We start from the raw sequence: 21560 nt of genomic DNA on the forward strand, positions 1-21560 counted from the left end.
AGTTATATATCAGCATTGAACCATGATCTGTGAGCTACATCGCATTAAATATTGATTGAAATGTTAGTAATGGAGTTGATCATGACATATAAACACGGTTTATGGGAATATTTTGGTTCCTGATACTTTTGGACGACTAACAATGACGTGTGTCACACTGACCCACACATATCTTTGTTGTACCTGAGAACAGGAGGGTCAGCAGAAGTACTTGTGTTAAAAAATCTGAACTCTTGAACAAGCGTGCAGGCTGTGAAATGTACTCACAGTCAGAAAGCTTTTCTGAAGATATTTCTACCATTTTGTCCAAAGCTAACTGAGCCTCACGCCACTAATAATAAGAACAAAATAATATATTTAGTGCATTAGTGCAACATTAGCTGTAGTAAATCAACAACAATCAGTTTCTGCTGTGAGCTTCACTGTGAGCCGTCGTCCTGCTCTAACCTGCAGTGTTTTCATGCACCCTGTAAATAACAGTTTGTACACACTTCAGGTTCATATGACATTTTGCATCATATACTGATCCAGTATAAAGTATATTAAAGGTCGCTCTCATGTAAGCTTTAGATTTCAGATCGCATTGAACAGCCCTCGCCTTCAAACCGAACCGAAACCGAAATCATATATGTCACTGTTCTCTCTGCTACTGCTAAATAATGTTTTCTGTATATCCACAAACAGGATATATCCACAGACCGCATATACCCACAGACCGCATATATCCACAGACCGCATATATCCACAGACCTCATATACCCACAGACCTCATATACCCACAAACAGGATATATCCACAGACCGCATATACCCACAGACCGCATATATCCACAGACCGCATATATCCACAGACCTCATATACCCACAGACCTCATATACCCACAGACCTCATATATCCACAGACCGCATATACCCACAGACCGCATATACCCACAGACCTCCTAGAGTATTTAAAAGTAGAATGGGAGGCAGAGCCTTCAGTTTTCAGGCCCCTCTTCTGTGGAACCAGCTTCCAGTTTGGATTCAGGAGACAGACACTATCTCTACTTTCAAGATTAGGCTTCAAACTTTCCTTTTTGCTAAAGCATATAGTTAGGGCTGGACCAGGTGACCCTGAATCCTCCCTTAGTTATGCTGCAATAGATGTAGGCTGCCGGGGATTCCCATGATGCATTGAGTTTTTCCTTTCCAGTCACCTTTCTCACTCACTATGTATTAACAGACCTCTCTGTATTGAATCGTATCTGTTATTAATCTCTGTCTCTCTTCCACAGCATGTCTTTATCCTGTCTTCCTTCTCTCACCCCAACCAATCACAGCAGATGGCCCCGCCCCTCCCTGAGCCTGGTTCTGCCGGAGGTTTCTTCCTGTTAAAAGGGAGTTTTTCCTTCCCACTGTCGCCAAAGTGCTGCTCATAGGGGGTCATATGATTGTTGGGTTTTTCTCTGTATCTATGAAGCGCCTTGAGGCGACTTTTGTTGTGATTTGGCGCTATATAAATAAAATTGAATTGAATTGAACCTCATATATCCACAGACCTCATATATCCACAGACCGCATATATCCACAAACAGGATATACCCACAGACCTCATATATCCACAAACAGGATATATCCACAGACCTCATATATCCACAGACCTCATATATCCACAGACCGCATATACCCACAGACCGCATATACCCACAGACCTCATATACCCACAGACCTCATATATCCACAAACAGGATATACCCACAGACCTCATATATCCACAAACAGGATATATCCACAGACCTCATATATCCACAGACCGCATATACCCACAGACCGCATATACCCACAGACCGCATATACCCACAGACCGCATATACCCACAGACAGGATATATCCACAGACCTCATATATCCACAGACCTCATATATCCACAGACCTCATATATCCACAGACCTCATATATCCACAGACAGGATATATCCACAGACCTCATATATCCACAAACAGGATATATCCACAGACCGCATATATCCACAAACAGGATATATCCACAGACCGCATATACCCACAGACCTCATATATCCACAGACCTCATATATCCACAGACCTCACATATCCACAAACAGGATATATCCACAGACCGCATATATCCACAAACAGGATATATCCACAGACCGCATATACCCACAGACCTCATATATCCACAGACCTCATATACCCACAGACCTCATATATCCACAGACCTCATATATCCACAAACAGGATATATCCACAGACCGCATATATCCACAAACAGGATATATCCACAGACCGCATATACCCACAGACCTCATATATCCACAGACCTCATATACCCACAGACCTCATATATCCACAGACCGCACATATCCACAGACTGCACATATCCACAGACCTCATATTTCCACAGACTGCACATATCCACAGACCGCACATATCCACAGACCTCATATATCCACAGACCTCATATTTCCACAGACCTCATATATCCACAGACCGCACATATCCTCAGACCGCACATATCCACAGACCTCATATATCCACAGACCTCATATATCCACAGACCTCACATATCCACAGACCGCATATATCCACAGACTGCAAACATCCACACACTGCACATATCCACAGACCTCATATATCCACAGACCGCACATATCCACAGACTGCACATATCCACAGACTGCACATATCCACAGACCGCACATATCCACAGACCGCACATATCCACAGACCTCATATTTCCACAGACTGCACATATCCACAGACCGCACATATCCACAGACCTCATATATCCACAGACCTCATATATCCACAGACCTCATATATCCACAGACCTCACATATCCACAGACCGCATATATCCACAGACTGCAAACATCCACACACTGCACATATCCACAGACCTCATATATCCACAGACCGCACATATCCACAGACTGCACATATCCACAGACCTCATATATCCACAGACCGCACATATCCACAGACTGCACATATCCACAGACCACACATATCCACAGACCGCACATATCCACAGACTGCACATATCCACAGACCTCATATATCCACAGACTTCATATATCCACAGACTGCACATATCCACAGACCGCACATATCCACAGACTGCACATATCCACAGACCGCACATATCCACAGACTGCACATATCCACAGACCGCACATATCCACAGACCGCACATATCCACAGACTGCACATATCCACAGACCGCACATATCCACAGACCGCACATATCCACAGACTGCACATATCCACAGACCTCATATATCCACACACTGCACATATGCACAAGAAATAGTTACAATGTGGGACTTTAGTTGTATTTATATGAGCGAGAGAAAAGCTCCTCTGGTTAGTGTGACTGCTTATAATGTCATTGTTGCATATTATTCCTGTGTCTGTGTGGAATATTGCATTTGTTATATTGTTATGTATCGTATTTATGTGCTGCCCTCTTGGAATCTTTGATCTGGATAAATAAAGGACAACAATAAAAATAACAGAAAATTCTATGCACTGTTACCAAGTACTTGTATTTTGTTACTTTTGACCTCTGTTACGACGCAGTTCAATTTCAATTCACAGCAAGTACAGCTGCCTCGAGGCGTTTTACATACAGACGCACACAAAGTCACTCTAATTTGGAACCTGGGAAAAACATCCATATCATCTGCAGTATCAGTACCAGGACCAGGTATTGCAGATTATTTGTGTTTTTTTTTCCTAGTTAAGCCCACGATGTGTCCTCTCATACGTCAGTGAGACATCAGAGACATGAGACATGTAGCAGTGAAATGTGTTTGGATGGTTTCGTATACAACATGTTCATAATCATACTGTACATATTTCACATGCTCTGTTCAGCTGAGTATTACTTGTGTGGCTCGTAAGGGTGGTAGGCTGTGAATGTTGGATGGCAGCCTCTACACTGAAAAGAAATCACATTACTTCTTAATGAGGTCATTTTAAAGCTGGAGCCAAAAGAGCTTGAAAGCAACAGTGAAAGGAGCTGAGAGAGCAGAGACACGAATCACTGCTGTGTCTGACAGACTGATGGTCAGTAAACACATCAAAGAGACATTCACGCTTTTTGCTTTTAAATTATAAGTTCAAGAAGAAGAAAAACAACACACACACACACACACACACACACACAAACACACGGTGTTGTTGTTGAGGTTATATAGTTTAACCTTCTGCTGTTATCTACATGTATCTAGATACACTACTACCAATAATAATAATAATAATAATAATAATAATAACAATAATAATAATAATAATAATGATGATGATGATGCATTAACACCAAACTTTTTCTAAAGAAAACGTTGCTGGTCAGATTGGTTGGTTATGATTAGTTAGTATCTGAAAGTCTTCAGTAACGTCACTTATTAGTTCACAGCTGTGCGTAAAATGCGTAATAAAGTGAGGCGCGCAGACGGTCCAGAGCTGTGCAGCCGAGCACGATACTGCTGATGCTCGCTGTTTTCCAGCGTGTCCCTATTCTGTGAAAGCGACACACTCGCAAAGGCTCAGTCACTGCCGTGTTACCGTCCACGTCTCTAAACGTGTACTCGGTGCGAAGATAACGCAGAGCTACTGTACCTGCGGGCTACACGGTGTTCCTCTAAGGCTTCCACTTCCAGCTCGAACAATCCTCCGTGTTTTCAGCGGGTTTTTTCCTTTTTAAAGAGAGATGAAAGGCGCGCTTCACAGAGCGCCTGTGTGCAGGAATAAAGTGGCGCAAAGCTTCTGAAGAAAAGCGGCTCCAAACTTCAGAAGTCCCGATATCCTCTCCGGGAACACCGAGAAAAAAACACAGAGACAAAGTCAAAGTTCAGCCTGCTGAGCCACAGTCACGGATGGTTTGGGTTCGGGTTGAACTGTCACTCGGCTGCCCCACTCCCCACTGCACACGGAGGGTGGAGTCACGTCCAGATTTGTTGAGGTGGTTCTTTTGCGCCCAGCTCCTCCCCCCGTGGGCTCCCCACTACGTGTTGTGATGTGTTGTCCATCACATCGTGTGATAACTCTACAGCAGTAGTAATAATACTATGGTCTGTCAAACTGCGCTCTGCCAACTTGAACTTGTTACAACATGAAGCAGGAGTTAGCAGATGTTAGCATGCTGCTCGTGTTTCCACTTTCTTTACCGTTAGAGCCTCTGTCTCCAAGTTCAAATGAAACCAGCCGTACTGGCTACGTGACTGGGCTTATTCATCTTGGTTACTATGTTGCCACACACATGGACATCTCTCTGACATTGTAACCTTTGTTCTTCACCTCCTTTAGCGCACTGGTAGACCCGGGCTTTCTTCTTCTCAAACAGCACACTCTCACATATATTCAACATGCAACCATGTTAAAATCATTTACAGGACCCTACAGAGGACAGAAAAGTACAAAAAACACCTTAATGCTTCCCCGGGATAAGGTGATATAGGTGGCCTGTGTTGCATCTCAAATGATGCATTTCATGTCAGTACAATTAGAAAAAAGACTTGAAATCATACGAGTTGTTGGAAGGGCTGCCAGGCGAAGCCTCTTCTGTCTAAAGTCAGTGTGGTAGCACAGCTTAGGTTTGCAAAGCTGCAAAATGAACAACAAAACACTCAGAACAATATCCTTCAGACAGACGATACCAAAGTGAAGACGTCTGGCGGCGTGCAGAGGACCACTTTTAAATATCAGCACAAACTGTGAAGCACAGTGGTGGAGGCGTGGTGATCTGGGCACCTTTCAATCACTGAGTGGAGCATGAAGTGTGGACCATCTGTCTGACAGTTAAAGCTTGGCTCTAATTGGGTCATGCAACAGGACAATGATCACAAGCACAGCTGAAAAAGAAAAGAGTCAAGCTGCTGCAAAGGCCCATTCCAGACCTCAGCCCCACTAAAATGCTTTGACCTTCAGAGAGAGCACAAACGTCCATAACTGAATGCCCACACAGAGCACTGAACTGAGGCAATGTTATAAAGAAGAATGGGCCAAAATGTTAGGGACTGATAAAGTCATACAGTAAATGATTAGTTTAACTGAAGGTGCTTCCACCATCAAGGTGGGTGATCGATGTCCTCAGGTAAACACATGGCTCTGCAGCAGTCAGCCTAGATTGAGCCCCACGTGTACTGCGAGTTACCAGTTGTTCCCTTTCATTTCACTTAGCAGTGCCTTTCTTGTTTTATGCTTATTGATACTAAGACGTGTCTGGTGCACGTCATCATTAGTATGACCTGCTGTTCCAACATGTAGAACAAAAGGTCATATATGGTGACGTATCAACCCTGCCTCTGGTTCCAAGCTACTGAGTTTATTAAGTTTATTATTCTTTTTAACGTGTCGCAGTGCTTTGCATTTTCCTTTTTTTGACACAAACAAGCCCCTGAAAATAATCACTGGTCACTGTCGGACTGCATTCATCCAATCAGGGACCCTCACATTTACTTTCATTATTATTAGCTACCACTATTCCTTGGTCTTCATTACACTATGTTAGCACCACCAGGTAGCACACTATTATGTTTCAGCTGGCCAGACTTCACTAACCCTTCAAACACTCTGTCTCTATTTAAATCTGAAGTGATAGCAGAGCTGTTTTAGTCTCTGATGTCTGAACATGGTATGTCCTCTTCAGATGGAAACTGCTTTATGAGTGTTTGTTATTCAGCCTCTTAGACTGCAGCTGTTCACCTGGATGAAGAGTTTTCATGACTCATCCAGGTGACTCTCAGCTGACTGCAGGTTTACACAACAGTACATTTGGTTATTGACTCAAACTAGCACCACTGACGAACAATGGACTGGGAGGTCAGTACCAGGGCCATTGATATGCCACACCCACACAGATGATGTGGACAAGTGGGTGAAAAGAAGTGACAGACAACACATTCAAGAATTCACAGAGAGTTGGGGAATGGCTGCAATCACAGCATGTAAGATGGTGACAGATGGACCCTTAGGCCCCCTCAACGATTCAGAGATGGTCTTTCCCTTTTCACCTAAATGGCTGCATTCAAACCAGCGTTCCTCCCTGTCCAGGATGTTACATCCTCATCATTGAAAGAGTGTCCACTGGCCTGTAGGTGTAAACAGACTGCAGAGTCCTGGCCTGACGAGGTCGCTCTTCTGTGCTGTGCCATCCTCTTCTCCAGAGGTTGTTTGGTTTCCCCGATGTATAAATCCTGCCAATCCTCCTGCACTTAACAGCGTACACTATGTTACTCTGTTTGATACTCTGGATCCTTATCGCAGCACGTTTTGGGGTTTGAAAGTCAAAGAGATGAGATTTTGTCTCAACTATTCTGATACTCCTGACACGTACTCCTGGATCGGCTGGAGCTTTCTTTAGGAGCCTTCCCAGCTTTGACAAACATCCAGCTGGGATGACCACATTTACTCAGGGCCTTCTTGATGTGATGTTCTTCTGCTTCTCTGGCTGCCGTGTCTGTGTGGATGGTGTTCGCTCTGTGTTGTAGCCAGTGTTGGGAAGGTTACTTTTAAAATGTATTCCATTACATATTACAGAATACATGCCCCAAAATGTATTCTGTAACGTATTCCGTTACGTTACTCAATGAGAGTAACGTATTCTGAATACTTTGGATTACTTAATATATTATCATGCTGTTTACAACTACATGAATGTACTATTGCTGTGATTTATTACTGTTACTGAAGGTCCGCGGCTCTGAACCGTAGTAAAGGGACCTCTGACTAATACGGTGGGTTCTGTGTCGGCTCGTAGCTAGCTTTACTTACCTCCATGTGACATATCAGTGACCTTATGGCCAATAGTTAGTCAGTGGTCCTAGTTTAGGTCATTTTACAAATGTCCTGTTTATAAGGTTGGAAACCTGCAGTCAGCTGAGACTGAAGAAGTCACCTGATGATGACGAAGCGTTTCTCCCACTGAAAACAGATGAACAGAATCAACTTTCTGGGATTTCCTTACCTGGATGATTGAGCGTGCGTGAAGGCACACCTCCATCTAAGTTTTCTTATAGATTTGATTTCTTCAGTCCATTTTTTGGTCAACTTTTGTACCCTGGGAAAGACAGGTGAACTCCCTCACAAACAGTATGAAGAATAGGTATAACAGAGCTACTCTACAGGGCAAATGGTACAATAGCGCCATTTATTGGTCTTTTTAGGGTACTGCATAGGAAACTTCAACATCTGCTGATTCTCTGATCACTCTGCTTATCTAAAATAGTGACAGGGGTTTGGACCTTAACCCAGCTGTCATCTGTCCAACCTGAGACAGCTGCCAGTCTATGAAAGGTAAGGGTTATAATTTTATTTTATTTGTAGTTTTTAAATCCTAGCACCAGAATAAATTAAACCCAGCTATAGCCGGGCGGGTGCTAACTGACAAAAATCTCAGCAGAAGTTCTTGAGCGAAGAGGCTGAATAGTTTAGGTGGGAACAATAGGTTATATAAGACCAGACTGTTGTTTGTTTATTTTTTATGAATGTTTGCTGATAATTCATGTCGCTCTGCATATGGGGTGGTCACCTACTAACTGGAAGGTTGGTGGTTTGATCCTAGTCTGCTGCCAAATATCCTTGGGCAAAGACATTAACCCCATGTTGCATCTCTGATGTATCAGAGTGTGAATGTTAGACAGGAAGTGTGTAGGAAAAAGTGACAACTAGTGTAGAGCGCTGTGAGTGCTCAGATAGAGCAGAAAAGTGTATCCAGTCCATTTACCATATGTGGGATTGATTTTAGCTCTGCTTTTAATTCTGTTTAGCCTCAGGTCCTTCTGCTCCAGCTGAATGTGGATCCATGTCTAATGGACCTTTAAACATGCAGTCATCCCTTACTAAGAAACCTGGCCTTGATAGTTCTGTTATGTAGAATTTTAGACCTCCAAGCTTCCCTTTTTAAGTGAGATCTTGGAGAGGATTGTACATACCCAGCTGTTAGACTACTGGAATGACTCGCAGCTGTCTGAAATCTTTCAATCCGGTTTTAAGCCCTTTCACAGTACGGAGACAGCTCTTGTTAAAGCTATGAATGACATTCTTGTTGCGACTGATTGTGGTAAATATGCTGTGCTTGTCTTATTGGACAGCTGCATTTGACACAGTGGACCACGACCTGCTGATCTCCCGCTTACACCACTGTGTGGGAATTTCTGATTTAGCATTGTCGTGAATAAAATCATAACTTTCTGAAAGGAGTTTTTGTGTTGAGGTGGGGCTGGCCGCGTCCTCTGTGGCCCCTCTGCTTTGGGGTGTCCCCCAGGGATCTATCCTCGGGCCCTTATTTTTCTCGCTGTATTTACTCCCTCTTGGTGCGATTTTTCATAAACACAAAGTGTCATTTCATTTGTATGCCGATGACTGTCAGCTTTACTCACCTTTTAGTCATTTGGATACCTCCCCATGTCAATCTCTGCTTGACTGTCTTAGCGAAGTCAAATCATGGATGGCAAATAACTTTCTAAATTTTAATGATCAAAAACAGAATTTTATATGGCCCGCATCGTTCTACTGATTCTCCAGATGTTGATTTTGGTGATTTGACCTCCCATCTGAAAAGTTCGATCACTAATCTTGGTGTTAAATTTGATTCCGCACTTACCTTCGATGGTCATGTAAATGGGGTGGTAAAATCAGCTTTTTATCACCTCAGACGCCTGTCGAAGGTCAAGCCTTTTCTTTTCAAACGCAGTTTGGAAACTCTTATTCATGCTTTTATCACCTCACGTCTGGACTATTGTGATTCCCTTGAATCACAATAGTCGAATTGAGTTGGGCACTTTGTCACGCCAGCAATTAGTGCAAAATACGGCAGCATGATTTTTAACCGGTAGTAGAAAATTCGATCACATCACTCCGGTTCTGGCTTCTTTACATTGGCTTCCCATTTAATTTAGGGTTCGTTTTGAAGTCCTTTGATTGGTTTTTAAATCTGTAAATTGTCTGGCTCCTGTATGCTTATCTGATTTGCTGAAGTCACATGTTCCTACTCGCTCGTCCGTTCAGCTGAGCAGCTGTTGCTGTCGGTTCCTAAGTCGCGGCTGAAATGCAGAGGAGACCGAGCGTCCGATGCTTTGGTCTATCCCTCCCCTCCATATTAGACAAGTGTCATCAGAGCAGGTCTTTAAGTCCAGATTAAAAACCTACTTTTATTCCCTGGCTTTTAACTCTGTAGGAAACTGACACCTTTCTTATTAATTTATTGTATTTTTAACTTTGCTAGTTGTTTTGATTTGTGTTGTTCAGCACTTTGGTCTGCCTGGTGTGTTTTTTTAAGTGCTATACAAATAAACGATGATGATGATGAACTGGTATCGCTCTTTCATGTCAGATGGGCCACAGCAGATGAAGCTGAACTCTGTCTTCTCTGATACGGCGTTTAGCACCTTTACACTCATGACTGTACTAGCTCCCAGCCAAATCAATATGTTGTGAAACTCTCAAGCAACTCTCAGGAATTACTAGCAGACGGCATTATAACAGATCTGCATGCTCTGCATTCTGAGTACGTTTTATTAAAGTTCGGGCACACAGCTTTTCTATGTCAGCACGACCAGTACAAGCACTCATTCCTTCCCTGTTAGTTAAGATGATTAATGAACACAGAGCACGAGAGGGACAGGTCCAGAATAACTAATTTGGTTCTTTAATCATGTTTATCTTGTGGTTCCACTTGGGAACAAGTGTATTTTTAATGTACTTATTTGTTTTCATTAATCTGTGTATATATTTAGATTTTGTTATTATATGGAGGAGTCCAGTGGGTCTCCAAGCATGAGACTTTTAGCCAGCTGGTGTGGCGTTCAGACTAAGTTAAAGTTGGGTTGGTATCCAGCAGGACTGTGGTACCAAACCTGCTGGATGGGTTTGGTACCACAGTCTCCGCTCGGCGCCATATTGGACAGACGCTGGTGCGGAAGGTGGGGAAGGGGAGGAGGACTCCTCCTGATAAGGGTACTAACCTATACGCAAAATACTTATGGTTGACAAGTACTTGGGTGAACGTAGTCCCAGACTTGCTGCTTTCGTAGTTGTTGAGCACACTCGCCGGCAGAAATGACTTCGTTGACTCAGAGGAGTTCGGGCCTCGTGCAGAGGCGGACCGAAGCCTCGCGTAACGCCGCTGAGAAAGACCGACCGTCCGACCAAGAAGACCACGGGCCCCGGCGAGCGGAGGATCAGGACGATGATGATACCGGAGACTCCAAAGAAACACGTCTTACACTGATGGAAGAAGTGTTGCTGTTAGGACTGAAGGACCGAGAGGTAATGGCAGATAAACTGCGCCTTAACGCTGTAGCTAATAAGGTAAACGTTATCGCTCGGCTAACGTTAGCTGTAGTCTCCAAACAGCTCTATGTAAGTTAGCATCCCTGCTTGCTACAATGCTAGCTGTAGCTAACAACAGTTGCTATCTTCGGTCTGCAGCGAGATAGCTAATGTCTGTTGCTACACGATTATGAGAAGAAATGATATTTTCCAGTAGTTCAGCAGTAAGTGTGACGATCCTGGCGTTATCGCTTGATGTTAGTAGCTTTAAGCTAACACAATGAGTAAGAAGAATAAACGGGGAATGGAGTAAAAACTGTTTACAGGAGTGTTTGATTATTATAACTAATACAAAGTGCCACAGTAGCAGTTAAAGGTGTGTTTAGATGTATCGATGATTTGCTGTCACTGAACTACGAACAGAAAGCAAAGTGAAATCTACGATAAATCTAAAATCCTCGAGTACGGATTCAGTCCCGTTCACATAACATTAGCAATGCAACTAAAACGGAGTCATTTAACCTCCGAATTTAACAGGAAACGTGTGTCAGTTTAAACAAAAATACAAACAATGTTTGCTCGTTTTAACGTTGACGTCAGCAACACAAAAACTGTTTTTTCTTCTGTAAAGAGTAAATGCAGCAGCTTTAGTAGCCAAATGGCTGACACAGGATACAGGTTGATGGAGAGGTTCAGGTACACAAGACTCCAGTTTATCACAAATTTGGCTGAGAAATGAAGACGGATGATTTTCAGTGGGTGACCAAACATTATTCAGATCCATGTTGACAAAGTAGAGCTGGTCCTCTCTCACCCAGGCTGTGGGACTCTGATGACAAGCTGCTGCTGATTGGTTGTTAACAGAACTGATAATCTGATATTCAGGTCATCTAGAATTGAAATTGTCAACAATACTGAGACAAACGGTGCTGTGTTTGCCTCCTCCAGCTGACATGCAGCTTCACCAGCACTCAGTCCCTCCCTCACTGACTGAAGTCGTTTTCATTCACAGCACTGAACAACTTCAGGAGGCATGTCAGAGGTCAGAGGTCAGAGCTCTGCTGCAACAACAACTGTTAAATAATGATGATAAAAGTTAGCCTGGGTGGTGCACACATTAAAATGAGCTCATAGTTTTCAGTCGTGTGACCGACTCACAACCCTGGTGGCCAAAACATGATTCCACTGTGATGCTAACAGTGAACAACGATGACATTTGTCGTCCATATTCTGCCTCAAAAGTGTCAAAGTGTCTCCCAGACTGCTGTCAGTACGGACACATGCATATATGTTCTGTCAGGATCGGTGAGTAACTCTGTGGGAGGTGAGGAACAAGACATTTCTGATCGTCAAAGCAAAAGTAAGCGCACAGCTCACAGTTTCAGATCCAGAGCTCTTTGGAGCACGTTATCGTGTCTCTGTATGTCGCTGCGCTCCTCTTTCCCTCGACTCTGATTGGTCTTCCAGTTCTTGCTGCTAGAAAGCATCTCCACAGCGTGATGCTGCCACCACCATGGGCAGCACCTGTAAGGAAGTGATGAGTGACGCCTGGTTTCCTCCAGACATGACGTTTGTCTTTCAGGCCAAAGAGTTCAATCTGTGTTTCCTCAGACTTTTGTTTCTCATGGTCTCAGAGTCCATCAGGTGCAAACTGCAAGCGCCTGTCATGTGCTGCTCAGATTCGCCAGCTCTAAGAAGTGTTTCCAAACTTCTGTTTACAGATGATGTTACTGTACTCTGGGCCCTTCAGTGCTGCAGACGTCTTTTTGTACCCTTCCCCTGATCTGTGCCTCGATACAGTCCTGTTTACACAGGTTCTTGGACTTGATGGCTGGGTTTGTGCTCTGACTTGTGCTGTTACCTATGGGAGCTTATGTAGACAGCTGTGTCTTTCCCAATCATGTACAGTCAACTGAATTTACCACAAACAGGATGCAGTTCGATTCCTCCACCTCCCTTTATGGGGAGTTTGCATGTTCTCATGTGGTTGCGTGGGTCCTCTCCAGCTCCGCCCACCATCCAAAGACATGCAGTTAGGTGGTTTGATTGATATACCTTTATTAGTCCCACAAGGGGAAATTTCACAAGGCTGCCAACGGATTGCACGCCATCTTACCCTCCGACCATACATACATTACACAAACATCACATGGGGAAGACAGGTCAGAGAGGTATAACATGGAAAATGCACCACATGAGGAAAGATGAGGAGAAAAAAATAACTCCCCCCAGACTGAGCTCCGACAGGGAGATCAGTCTGAGAACAGAAAAAACACGTCTGCACATGAAAAACTCTAAATACACCAAAGAAACACATGACAAGCAGCAGGGGGGGGTAAAGGGTGAGAGACAGCTGATTTAGACAGGACATCCGGGCCTGCAGCCTGTGCGCTGGTCTCCTTGATCCACCGTCAGCATGGGAGGGGAATAAGCGTCGTTCTGTGATGTTGTCATTTCTTGTGCTCAAGGTGCCGATTCTGAGAACTCACGACAGTGTGCCTCCCCGAGATGTCATCCAATTTGTGCCCAGAGATGTTATTCCGAGCTAGCCCTTCAGAGATGTATCCAGTCTGCAGTCAGAGATCTTATTCTGAGTGTTCACAGCAGCCGTAGCCTCTCCAAGATCTTATCTGTGCTGACTCAATGAGCCCATTTTGAGAAGCTCACGCCTCTCCCATCGAACAGACTGTGAGAGAGAGTTCCAGGGAAAAGTAATACAAAAAACACGAGACTAGACGAGGACACAAGAGGCTAAGCAGGGAAGCTAAGGGAGAGGAGGAGGAGGAGAAAAGTGCGACCGCCTTCGTCAAGAGCAGAAAGGAAGTGCCCTTAGGTGTGGATGTGAGTGTGAATGGTTGTCTGTCTCTGTGTGTGTGTTAGCCCTGTGACAGACACCATGGACAACAGACCGGCTACCTGTCCATGGCGTCTGTCAGGGTGAACAGTGGGCAGTACAGGGAAGAGCCCCCCCCCCCACACACACACGGATAAGTGAACAGTGATGTTTGTCGTAACATCAGAGGTGATGAGCCACACTCATACACTGTGTGTTTAGAATGGGTCTAACTGAAAGTAATTCAATTCAACTTTATTTATTTAGCGCCAAATCACAACAAAAGTTGCCCAAGTACTTGCGATGATTTGGTGCTGAGCTCATCTGCTTCTGGCACTCTGACAGCCTGGATTGTGACGATGTGTCCCATTGCACAGGGCTACACCTCATTCTGGAACGACTGCATTTCATCAGGGCTGCGAGGGTGCATGCTGATCGAGCTGGCCCTGCGAGGACGCCTTCAGCTGGAGGCCTGTGGCATGAGGAGGAAAGGACTGCTGGCCAGGAAGGTACGACACGGTTACGTTTAAGCTTTCACTGCGTACACAAGCTGTTTCCTGTTTAGACATCGTTGCCCTGCTGGTGTATTAGTGTCATGGCGTGTAGTGAAGGCCTGCACGAACGATCATCTTTAACAGACGTGTAATATCAGCTGTTCATGTCCAAGCAACTAAAATCTCATGTTGTTACAGTTTTGTATCTTCTAATCAGTTTTTATTGCATTGAAGATTTTCTTTGTTTTTAATTCAGTTTCATTTCAGTTTAGTTTGGATTCATTCAAAATGTTTCGTTTTTATTAGTTATTAGTCTTTTTAACCCTTTAAAGCCGGTCAGAGCAGCACGCTCCGTTTTGCGTAACTACTTTTAAATCCCGGTAGCTCTGCAACCACGTGAGCTAGCACAATATTTTTTGCACATGAAACCGGAGGAGTTGTACTTTCATCTTATGCCATCAGCTTGTCCTCGGTCACAGTTTCCTTCCACATATAGCTGCAAAAACTGCATAAAAAGCACTTGCAGCAACAAAAACATAATATTCCAGAAACACACTTTGCCGATCCGATCAGCTGTTCATAACACTTCCTACGTTGGAATAGACGTCAGCACGAACAATCACATGTCCGCCATTTCCTGCCCGAAACCGGAAGTGACGTCATTTTTTTGCGGAAATGTAGTTTTTTTACCATCAAGGCCTCATGAGCCTATACTGGTGTTTTTAAAAGTTATCTTTGACTTTATGACTTTCTGTGTGGTTTCTGGGATGCTTAGGACTCATATTGCACTGCTGGAAATAGTTTATTTTGATGCATATGCTGCTTTTTTGCAAATTTGCATCATAATATTTATTTTCGTTTTTCCTGCAGTGTATAAAAATTGGTGTATTTCAAAAATAAAACTATGAAGACACTCAAAATAAATTTCCTGTGGTGGGAAATATTTTGTTCAACTTTTTTGTATTTACAGTTTTGAGGGATAAGCCTCTTAAATTTCTCTAACTAGAAATATATGTTAAAAAAACAAAAACGATTTTCAATTTTTTTGTAGTTTATTGCATTTTTTTTTTTTTGCAATTTATGTAATTACTATGCACTTAATGCAGACATATTATTACAATTTAGGCTGTAATGGTTGTATTGATGTATAGCAACTTGAAATGCTCCCAAAAATGGCTCCACAGCATGTAAAACTATAATATAAGCTCTGGCGGACTTTGTTCTATGGTCGGTCTTAAAGGGTTAATTGTTGTGTAGCCGGCGTATGTCAGAGGCTGGATTTAGGAAAATAAATACAGGTGTTACTAGGCCTGTTTGATATAACGATATATATCGGATGACGATATGAAAACGTCTATCGTTTCACATTCCGCTGTCGTTTGTATCGTTATTGGTACAAAATAAACTTTACGGTGATATTTCTTCATGGTTTTGATGTCACTGTAGTATTAATTTCTTAAAGTTCTCTTTTTCTCTTATATTTAATAAAACCACACTACGGACGGACAACTGACTGTTTTTATGTGTTGTCGTTAGCAACAACGACCATAAACCCAGCACGTGGCTACTGTCACTACCTGATCCGTACCAAAAACCCGATCCGTACCACGCATGCGCAAATCTTACGTCACTTCCTCTCGTTGCCAACATTGTGACAGTTAATATATTTGAATGACACGGTTATATCGTGAGGCAGCAGCAGCAGGGAGGCGCAGACTTCGCTCTTTCACCTCCTTCAGCTCATCAGGGGACACATGGAGCCTATAGATGTGACCTCTCTGCTCATTGTTTTTATCCTCCGTCTCATTCTGATAACAAACCATCAGGCTGAGATTTGATGTGTTTCTCAACAACGATGCGCCACCTGGTGGCTGCTTAGGACACAACCATTTATCATAATTGAGAATAAAATGTTAACAGATTAACTGACTAGTAAGTCTGGTACTGACTAGTGACAGCAGCAGAGTTGACCACACATGCCTAGTTTGTATTTAGTTCACTCAGTGCTGTTTCACGTCGTGTCAGTCCTTACTGTAATAATCTGCTCCCACTTTGTTGGTAAAGACTTTTTCATGGTTCAGCAAAGCCTGGATTCACTTCAGGGTTGAGAACATTTCCACGCTCTGCCTGCTCTGATTCTGGATGCATTTGCAGGTGATCTGCAAGTCAGATGCTCCTACAGGTGACGTGCTCCTGGACGAAGCTCTCAAACACATCAAAGACACTCAGCCACCAGAGACTGTGCAGAGCTGGATCGAGCTGCTCAGCGGTGAGTTCAGCTGTCCTGCTGTGGGCTCTCCCACTGCACTGTGGGCTTCCTCACTGTGTTTCCAAGTGACTCTTAGCAAAACACTGTCTGCAGGTAAAGTGTAGTTAGTGTGAGTGCTGTGATGTGTGCACAATGAAGCAGGTAAATAACAGTCTTCCTGAATAGGTTGACAGGCATGTTGTTGTAACAACCGGTCCACCGACAACTTTAACCCTTTAAAGCTGGTCGGAGCAGCACGCTCTGTTTTGCGTAACTACTTCTAAATCCCGGTAGCTCTGCAACCACGTGAGCTAGCGCAATAATTGTTTTTGCATATGAAACCGGAGGAGTTGTACTTACATCTTATGCCATCAGCTTGTCCTCGGTCACAGTTTCCTTCCACATATAGCTTTGCAAAAACTGCATAAAAAGCGCTTGCAGCAACAAAAACATAATATTCCAGAAACATGCTTTGCCGATCCGATCAGCTGTTCGTAACACTTCCTACGTCCATCAGCGCGAACTATCGCATGTCCGCCATGACCTGCCCGAAACCGGAAGTGACGTCATTTTGCAGAAATGTAGTTTTTTACCATCAGGGCCTCATGAGCCTATACTGGTGTTTTTAAAAGTTATCTTTGACTTTCTGACTTTCTGTGTGGTTTCTGGGATGCTTAGGACTCATATTGCACTGCTGGAAATAGTTTATTTTGATGCATATGCTGCTTTTTTGCAAATTTGCACTATAATATTTATTTTCGTTTTTCCTGCAGTGTATAAAAATTGGTGTATTTCAAAAATAAAACTATGAAGACACTCAAAATAAATTTCCTGTGGTGGGAAACTATTTTGTTCAACTTTTTTGTATTTACAGTTTTGAGGGATAAGCCTCTTAAATTTCTCTAACTAGAAATATATGTTAAAAAAACAAAAATGATTTTACATTTTTTTGTAGTTTATTGCACTTTTTTTGCAATTTATGTAATTACTATGCACTTAATGCAGACATATTATTAAAATTTGGGCTGTAATGGTTGTATTGATGTATATCAACTTGAAATGCTCCCAGAAATGGCTCCACAGCATGTAAACATATAATATAAGCTCTGGCGGACTTGGTTCTATGGTCGGTCTTAAAGGGTTAAAGAACCGACATCTCCAATCACACCAAACTGTCTACAGTTTATTGAGCTAAAGGTTCATTGAGGCCTGATGTGGTTCTTCTGTTGTCTGTGGCGTAGCTGAGCTGGTTACGCTGGCGTGCGACGGCACTAACGGTCTCGTGTTCTGTTGGCTCCTTGTAGGAGAGACGTGGAACCCGTTGAAGCTTCATTACCAGCTGAGGAACGTCCGTGAACGGCTGGCCAAAAACCTGGTGGAGAAAGGTGTCCTGACGACGGAGAAGCAGAACTTTTTGCTGTTTGACATGACGACGCATCCCCTGACCAACAACAACATCAAGCAGCGCCTCATTAAGAAGGTGCAGGAGGCGGTGCTGGACAAGTGGGTGAACGATCCTCATCGAATGGACAAGCGGCTCCTGGCTCTCATCTTCTTAGCCCATTCCTCTGATGTTCTGGAAAATGCCTTTGCCCCCTTGTTAGATGACCAGTATGACCTCGCCATGAAGAGAGTGCGGCAGCTGCTGGAGCTGGAGCCAGAAGGGGAGAGCATGAAGGCCAACGCCAACGAGCTGCTGTGGGCTGTGGTGGCTGCTTTCACTAAATGAGGGGACAGCAGGCGCTGGCGTGACAGTGGGGGTGAAAATTACTCCTGACCCCGACATTTTGACTTTAGTGACTTCTGGTACCAGACGCCTGGATTTTGTGGCATGGGCTGCCCTGTTTCCTCTTCCTGTTTCTTTTCCTTCCTGGTGATTCTCTTTGATGATGCTCCATGACCCTGTCTCTACCCTGCATCAGTGTTCACTTTCATAAAGACTAACCGTGGTTAAACGCCACGTCATATGAAGTGCTTGCTGATGGTTGGGTAGGCCTGAAATCACTGATTCATATCCTGCTTTTCTTTTTAACGAGTGGTACAGACGTCACAGGTTATCAACGATGATGTACGTGCACAGCAGCAGGGAAATAAAAAGGTTAGATGTAACATCTGTACTGGTCCACTGTGACTGTGGGCCACCATCAGGTTGAGTTCCAGATGTTTGCTCAGTTGTTGGGACACTAACTCCAGTTTGGTTTGTCTCTGTTGTGCTGCTGGCATAGTTAGAAGTGAGCCACTGAAAACCAGTATAAATTTGGTCATGATGATGGAACCTCTCCTACAATACCAGTGTGGCCACCGTCGAGCACGAGCACGGACCCGTACGTGATGGAGCGAGCCTTGCATCATCAACACGCCCGGTGATGGACGATGCTGTAGCACTGAAGCTGTCCTGGCTCTGTTCTTACTAACCCACAGGATTGAGTTTCCATCTGACGCCAGTCTGTAGCTCTGTGACGTCACTGGTTTGTATGGCCGTTTACGTTTTGGGAATGAAGAAGTAAAACTTGTATAGCTCGCTCACACTTGGACCAGGCTTTTGACTAGAGAAGTGCAACTTCAGTTCCAGTTTTGAACAACTCTGAGAACCCGTGATGATAATAAACAAAGTTCCTCTCTGGTTTGCAAAAACGCCGGCATCAAGTGTTGAGAAGCCAAAAGTCATTTCCCATCAGGCTGTGGCAGTTTCCAACGCAGACACCATAGAAGCAGCTGAGTAAAGTGCTGTCGGCCCGGGGCGGCGCCCGTGTCGGCGTTAGCACTGCGGTGTCTCGTGGTTGGCTGAGGCCTTTTGTGTGGACGTTGCATGCTCTCCCTGTGCTGCATGGGTTTGCTCCAGCTAGTCCTCCCACAGTCACGTGCATGCTTGGGTAAATGGTCATTCTGGTGGTCATGGAGCTGATGTGCATGAAGTGTACAGAATAAAGTCCTGTGTGTACGTGTGGTTGGTAAAGACTAGAGCTACGCAGCGGTCTCGCTGTTCTTGGATGAGCTCCTGGGATTAACGCTGCCGACCGTGGACCACGGCGCGCTCCTGCAAAAGGTGGATTTGAGCTTCTGTCATTTCTGTGCTGATCAAAGGAGAAATGTTCTCAAAAGTAGTCGAACAAACACCGTTATTTGCAATGAAAACAGATTTTGGTGCAGGACTAATATCAGCCCTGTGAGCAGTTTGGAAAGAGCTGGATGACCTTCACACACCGGCTAATGTTAGCACGCCAGGGTTAAAGCAGCAGGTGGCGGGACAGCGCCTTTTTACTCTGTTCATTAATGTTCCACTTAAATAGAGAACAGACTCAGCATCAGTGACAGCTACAGCTGGTACGTTCCCAACTTCAGTGAGACGTGGTGCTGAATGCAGGCTCCGCCTCCAGAATGTGCTCATGCTGCCTGGTGCATAAAATAAAAGTGTTCACTGAGTGAAACGAGCTCCGTCTGATGACTCCTAATCCACCTCTTCTCCAGTACAGGGCGACAGGAACCTCCAAACACAGCAGTGTCCCAAACTGTTTACACGTTACTGATGCGATGGCTGCACCTCAGTCTGGGCACCTGGACGTCTAATCAAGAACGTCGTCTGAAGCGTAAGCAGGGTTCCTTCACCGGTAACAACCACGTCACACCAAAAACAAAAGGCCTTAAGAACTGCACACACTGATTGTATCATGTTCATCGATGTGTATCTTTAATGCCATCATTGGAAGCAGTTTTCAGTTTAAATGAGTATGAGCTGTACCACTATCAGTGGAAAGACAGGCTCTGCTGTGTCATCAAGTGTGGGTCTGTGATCTCAGTGAGCCCACTCACGATGTGCCCAGGAGTCCTGAGGTTATTTTAACTTGGTCGACTCATCCCATTGTGGAGTCAGAGGGTTGATCAGTAAAGTGTCACCTACAGTGTGTAAACCAGAAGCTCTGTGTTTACATCTTTGTGGTTCCCAGTGGAGCCGATGTCTCTACGTTTAGCTAACCTCCTCAGATTGATCCGTCTGTTGGACATCTCTGTACACGTCAGACTGTCAGAAGAACCTCACGTTCTCCTATTGATGTGTTTGAATTAGGCATAAGTTTATGGCTCACTGTCAAAATGTACAAAGCCTTCTCCCCATGAACCATAGTTCAGTCTAAATGCTTGTTTTACACTGTTGGGTCACAGGTTTGATCCTCATGGATGTGATGAAGGATGTTGCTTCTTCTTTTCCATATCTAACAAGGGCAGAGACGTCAGGAGTGCATAAGGCGTGACATGTTGCAGCAAAGTGATGTGTGCTCTCTAAATAAAGGGACCTCCAGTCTGTGTACTGTCCTGAACACAGATCCAAGAACAGCCAGATCATAACGTGTGACTTTTGTTTAAACAAACTCTGCTTGTGTGAGCTGTGCAGCACTGATCTGCCCGGCCAGTGAACATTATTGAACAGAAGTCACAGACACACCTACTCATGGTTTTTGTTATTTGTTTGCAACACAGTGAATTAAGTCAGAATTTATAAACTTTTATACAAAGATGACACAGCTGGGCAGATGTGTGGTGCAGCCTGCTGTACTGTGCTGATGAACAGCTTCACCAAACACTACAGAAGTCTTACAGGGACGTACACGCCGTCTTTGGGTGCTCAGGTTTGAACGTAAACACCAGGTAGAGTGGACTGTGTCACACTGTGGGTGGGTCGAGTGTGACACACTGATACACTACACTGCATTCAGCACTC

At 44.1% G+C, this 21560-nt stretch overlaps 2 protein-coding genes across 3 annotated transcripts in view; one reads left to right on the plus strand and one right to left on the minus strand.

Moving 5' to 3' along the window:
• pdzd2 (PDZ domain containing 2) overlaps positions 1 to 4963 on the minus strand; it is a 67456-nt gene extending 62493 nt beyond the window's left edge. The window contains exon 1 of one of the 2 annotated variants that reach the window (XM_085179753.1): positions 4621 to 4961. The gene's annotated coding sequence lies outside the window, so the exon portion shown is untranslated. Of the gene's footprint in view, positions 1 to 4620 lie in introns of both variants that reach the window. The other variant, XM_085179755.1, reaches the window with a different exon arrangement.
• Positions 4964 to 10863: 5900 nt separating this feature from the next.
• golph3a (golgi phosphoprotein 3a) lies at positions 10864 to 20274 on the plus strand. The gene is made up of 4 exons (XM_085179758.1): positions 10864 to 11268; positions 14482 to 14613; positions 16753 to 16867; positions 18151 to 20274. Exons 1-4 carry the CDS (start codon positions 11059 to 11061, stop codon positions 18573 to 18575), a joined length of 882 nt encoding a protein of 293 aa, XP_085035884.1. The 5' UTR covers positions 10864 to 11058; the 3' UTR covers positions 18576 to 20274.
• The last annotated feature ends 1286 nt before the right edge of the window (positions 20275 to 21560 follow it).

This window comes from Neolamprologus multifasciatus, chromosome 12 (assembly GCF_963576455.1).
Source record: "Neolamprologus multifasciatus chromosome 12, fNeoMul1.2, whole genome shotgun sequence".
In the NCBI taxonomy this organism is placed as follows: Eukaryota; Metazoa; Chordata; class Actinopteri; order Cichliformes; family Cichlidae; genus Neolamprologus; species Neolamprologus multifasciatus.

What these genes read in the sequence shown, in the direction of transcription:
- golph3a (XM_085179758.1), top strand. Translation starts at nt 11,059, where the DNA reads ATGACTTCGTTGACTCAGAGGAGTTCGGGCCTCGTGCAGAGGCGGACC. An exon ending in TAGGACTGAAGGACCGAGAG is followed by an intron (nt 11,269 to 14,481) that starts GTAATGGCAGAT and finishes CCCATTGCACAG; the next exon opens with GGCTACACCTCATTCTGGAA. An exon ending in CTGGATCGAGCTGCTCAGCG is followed by an intron (nt 16,868 to 18,150) that starts GTGAGTTCAGCT and finishes GGCTCCTTGTAG; the next exon opens with GAGAGACGTGGAACCCGTTG.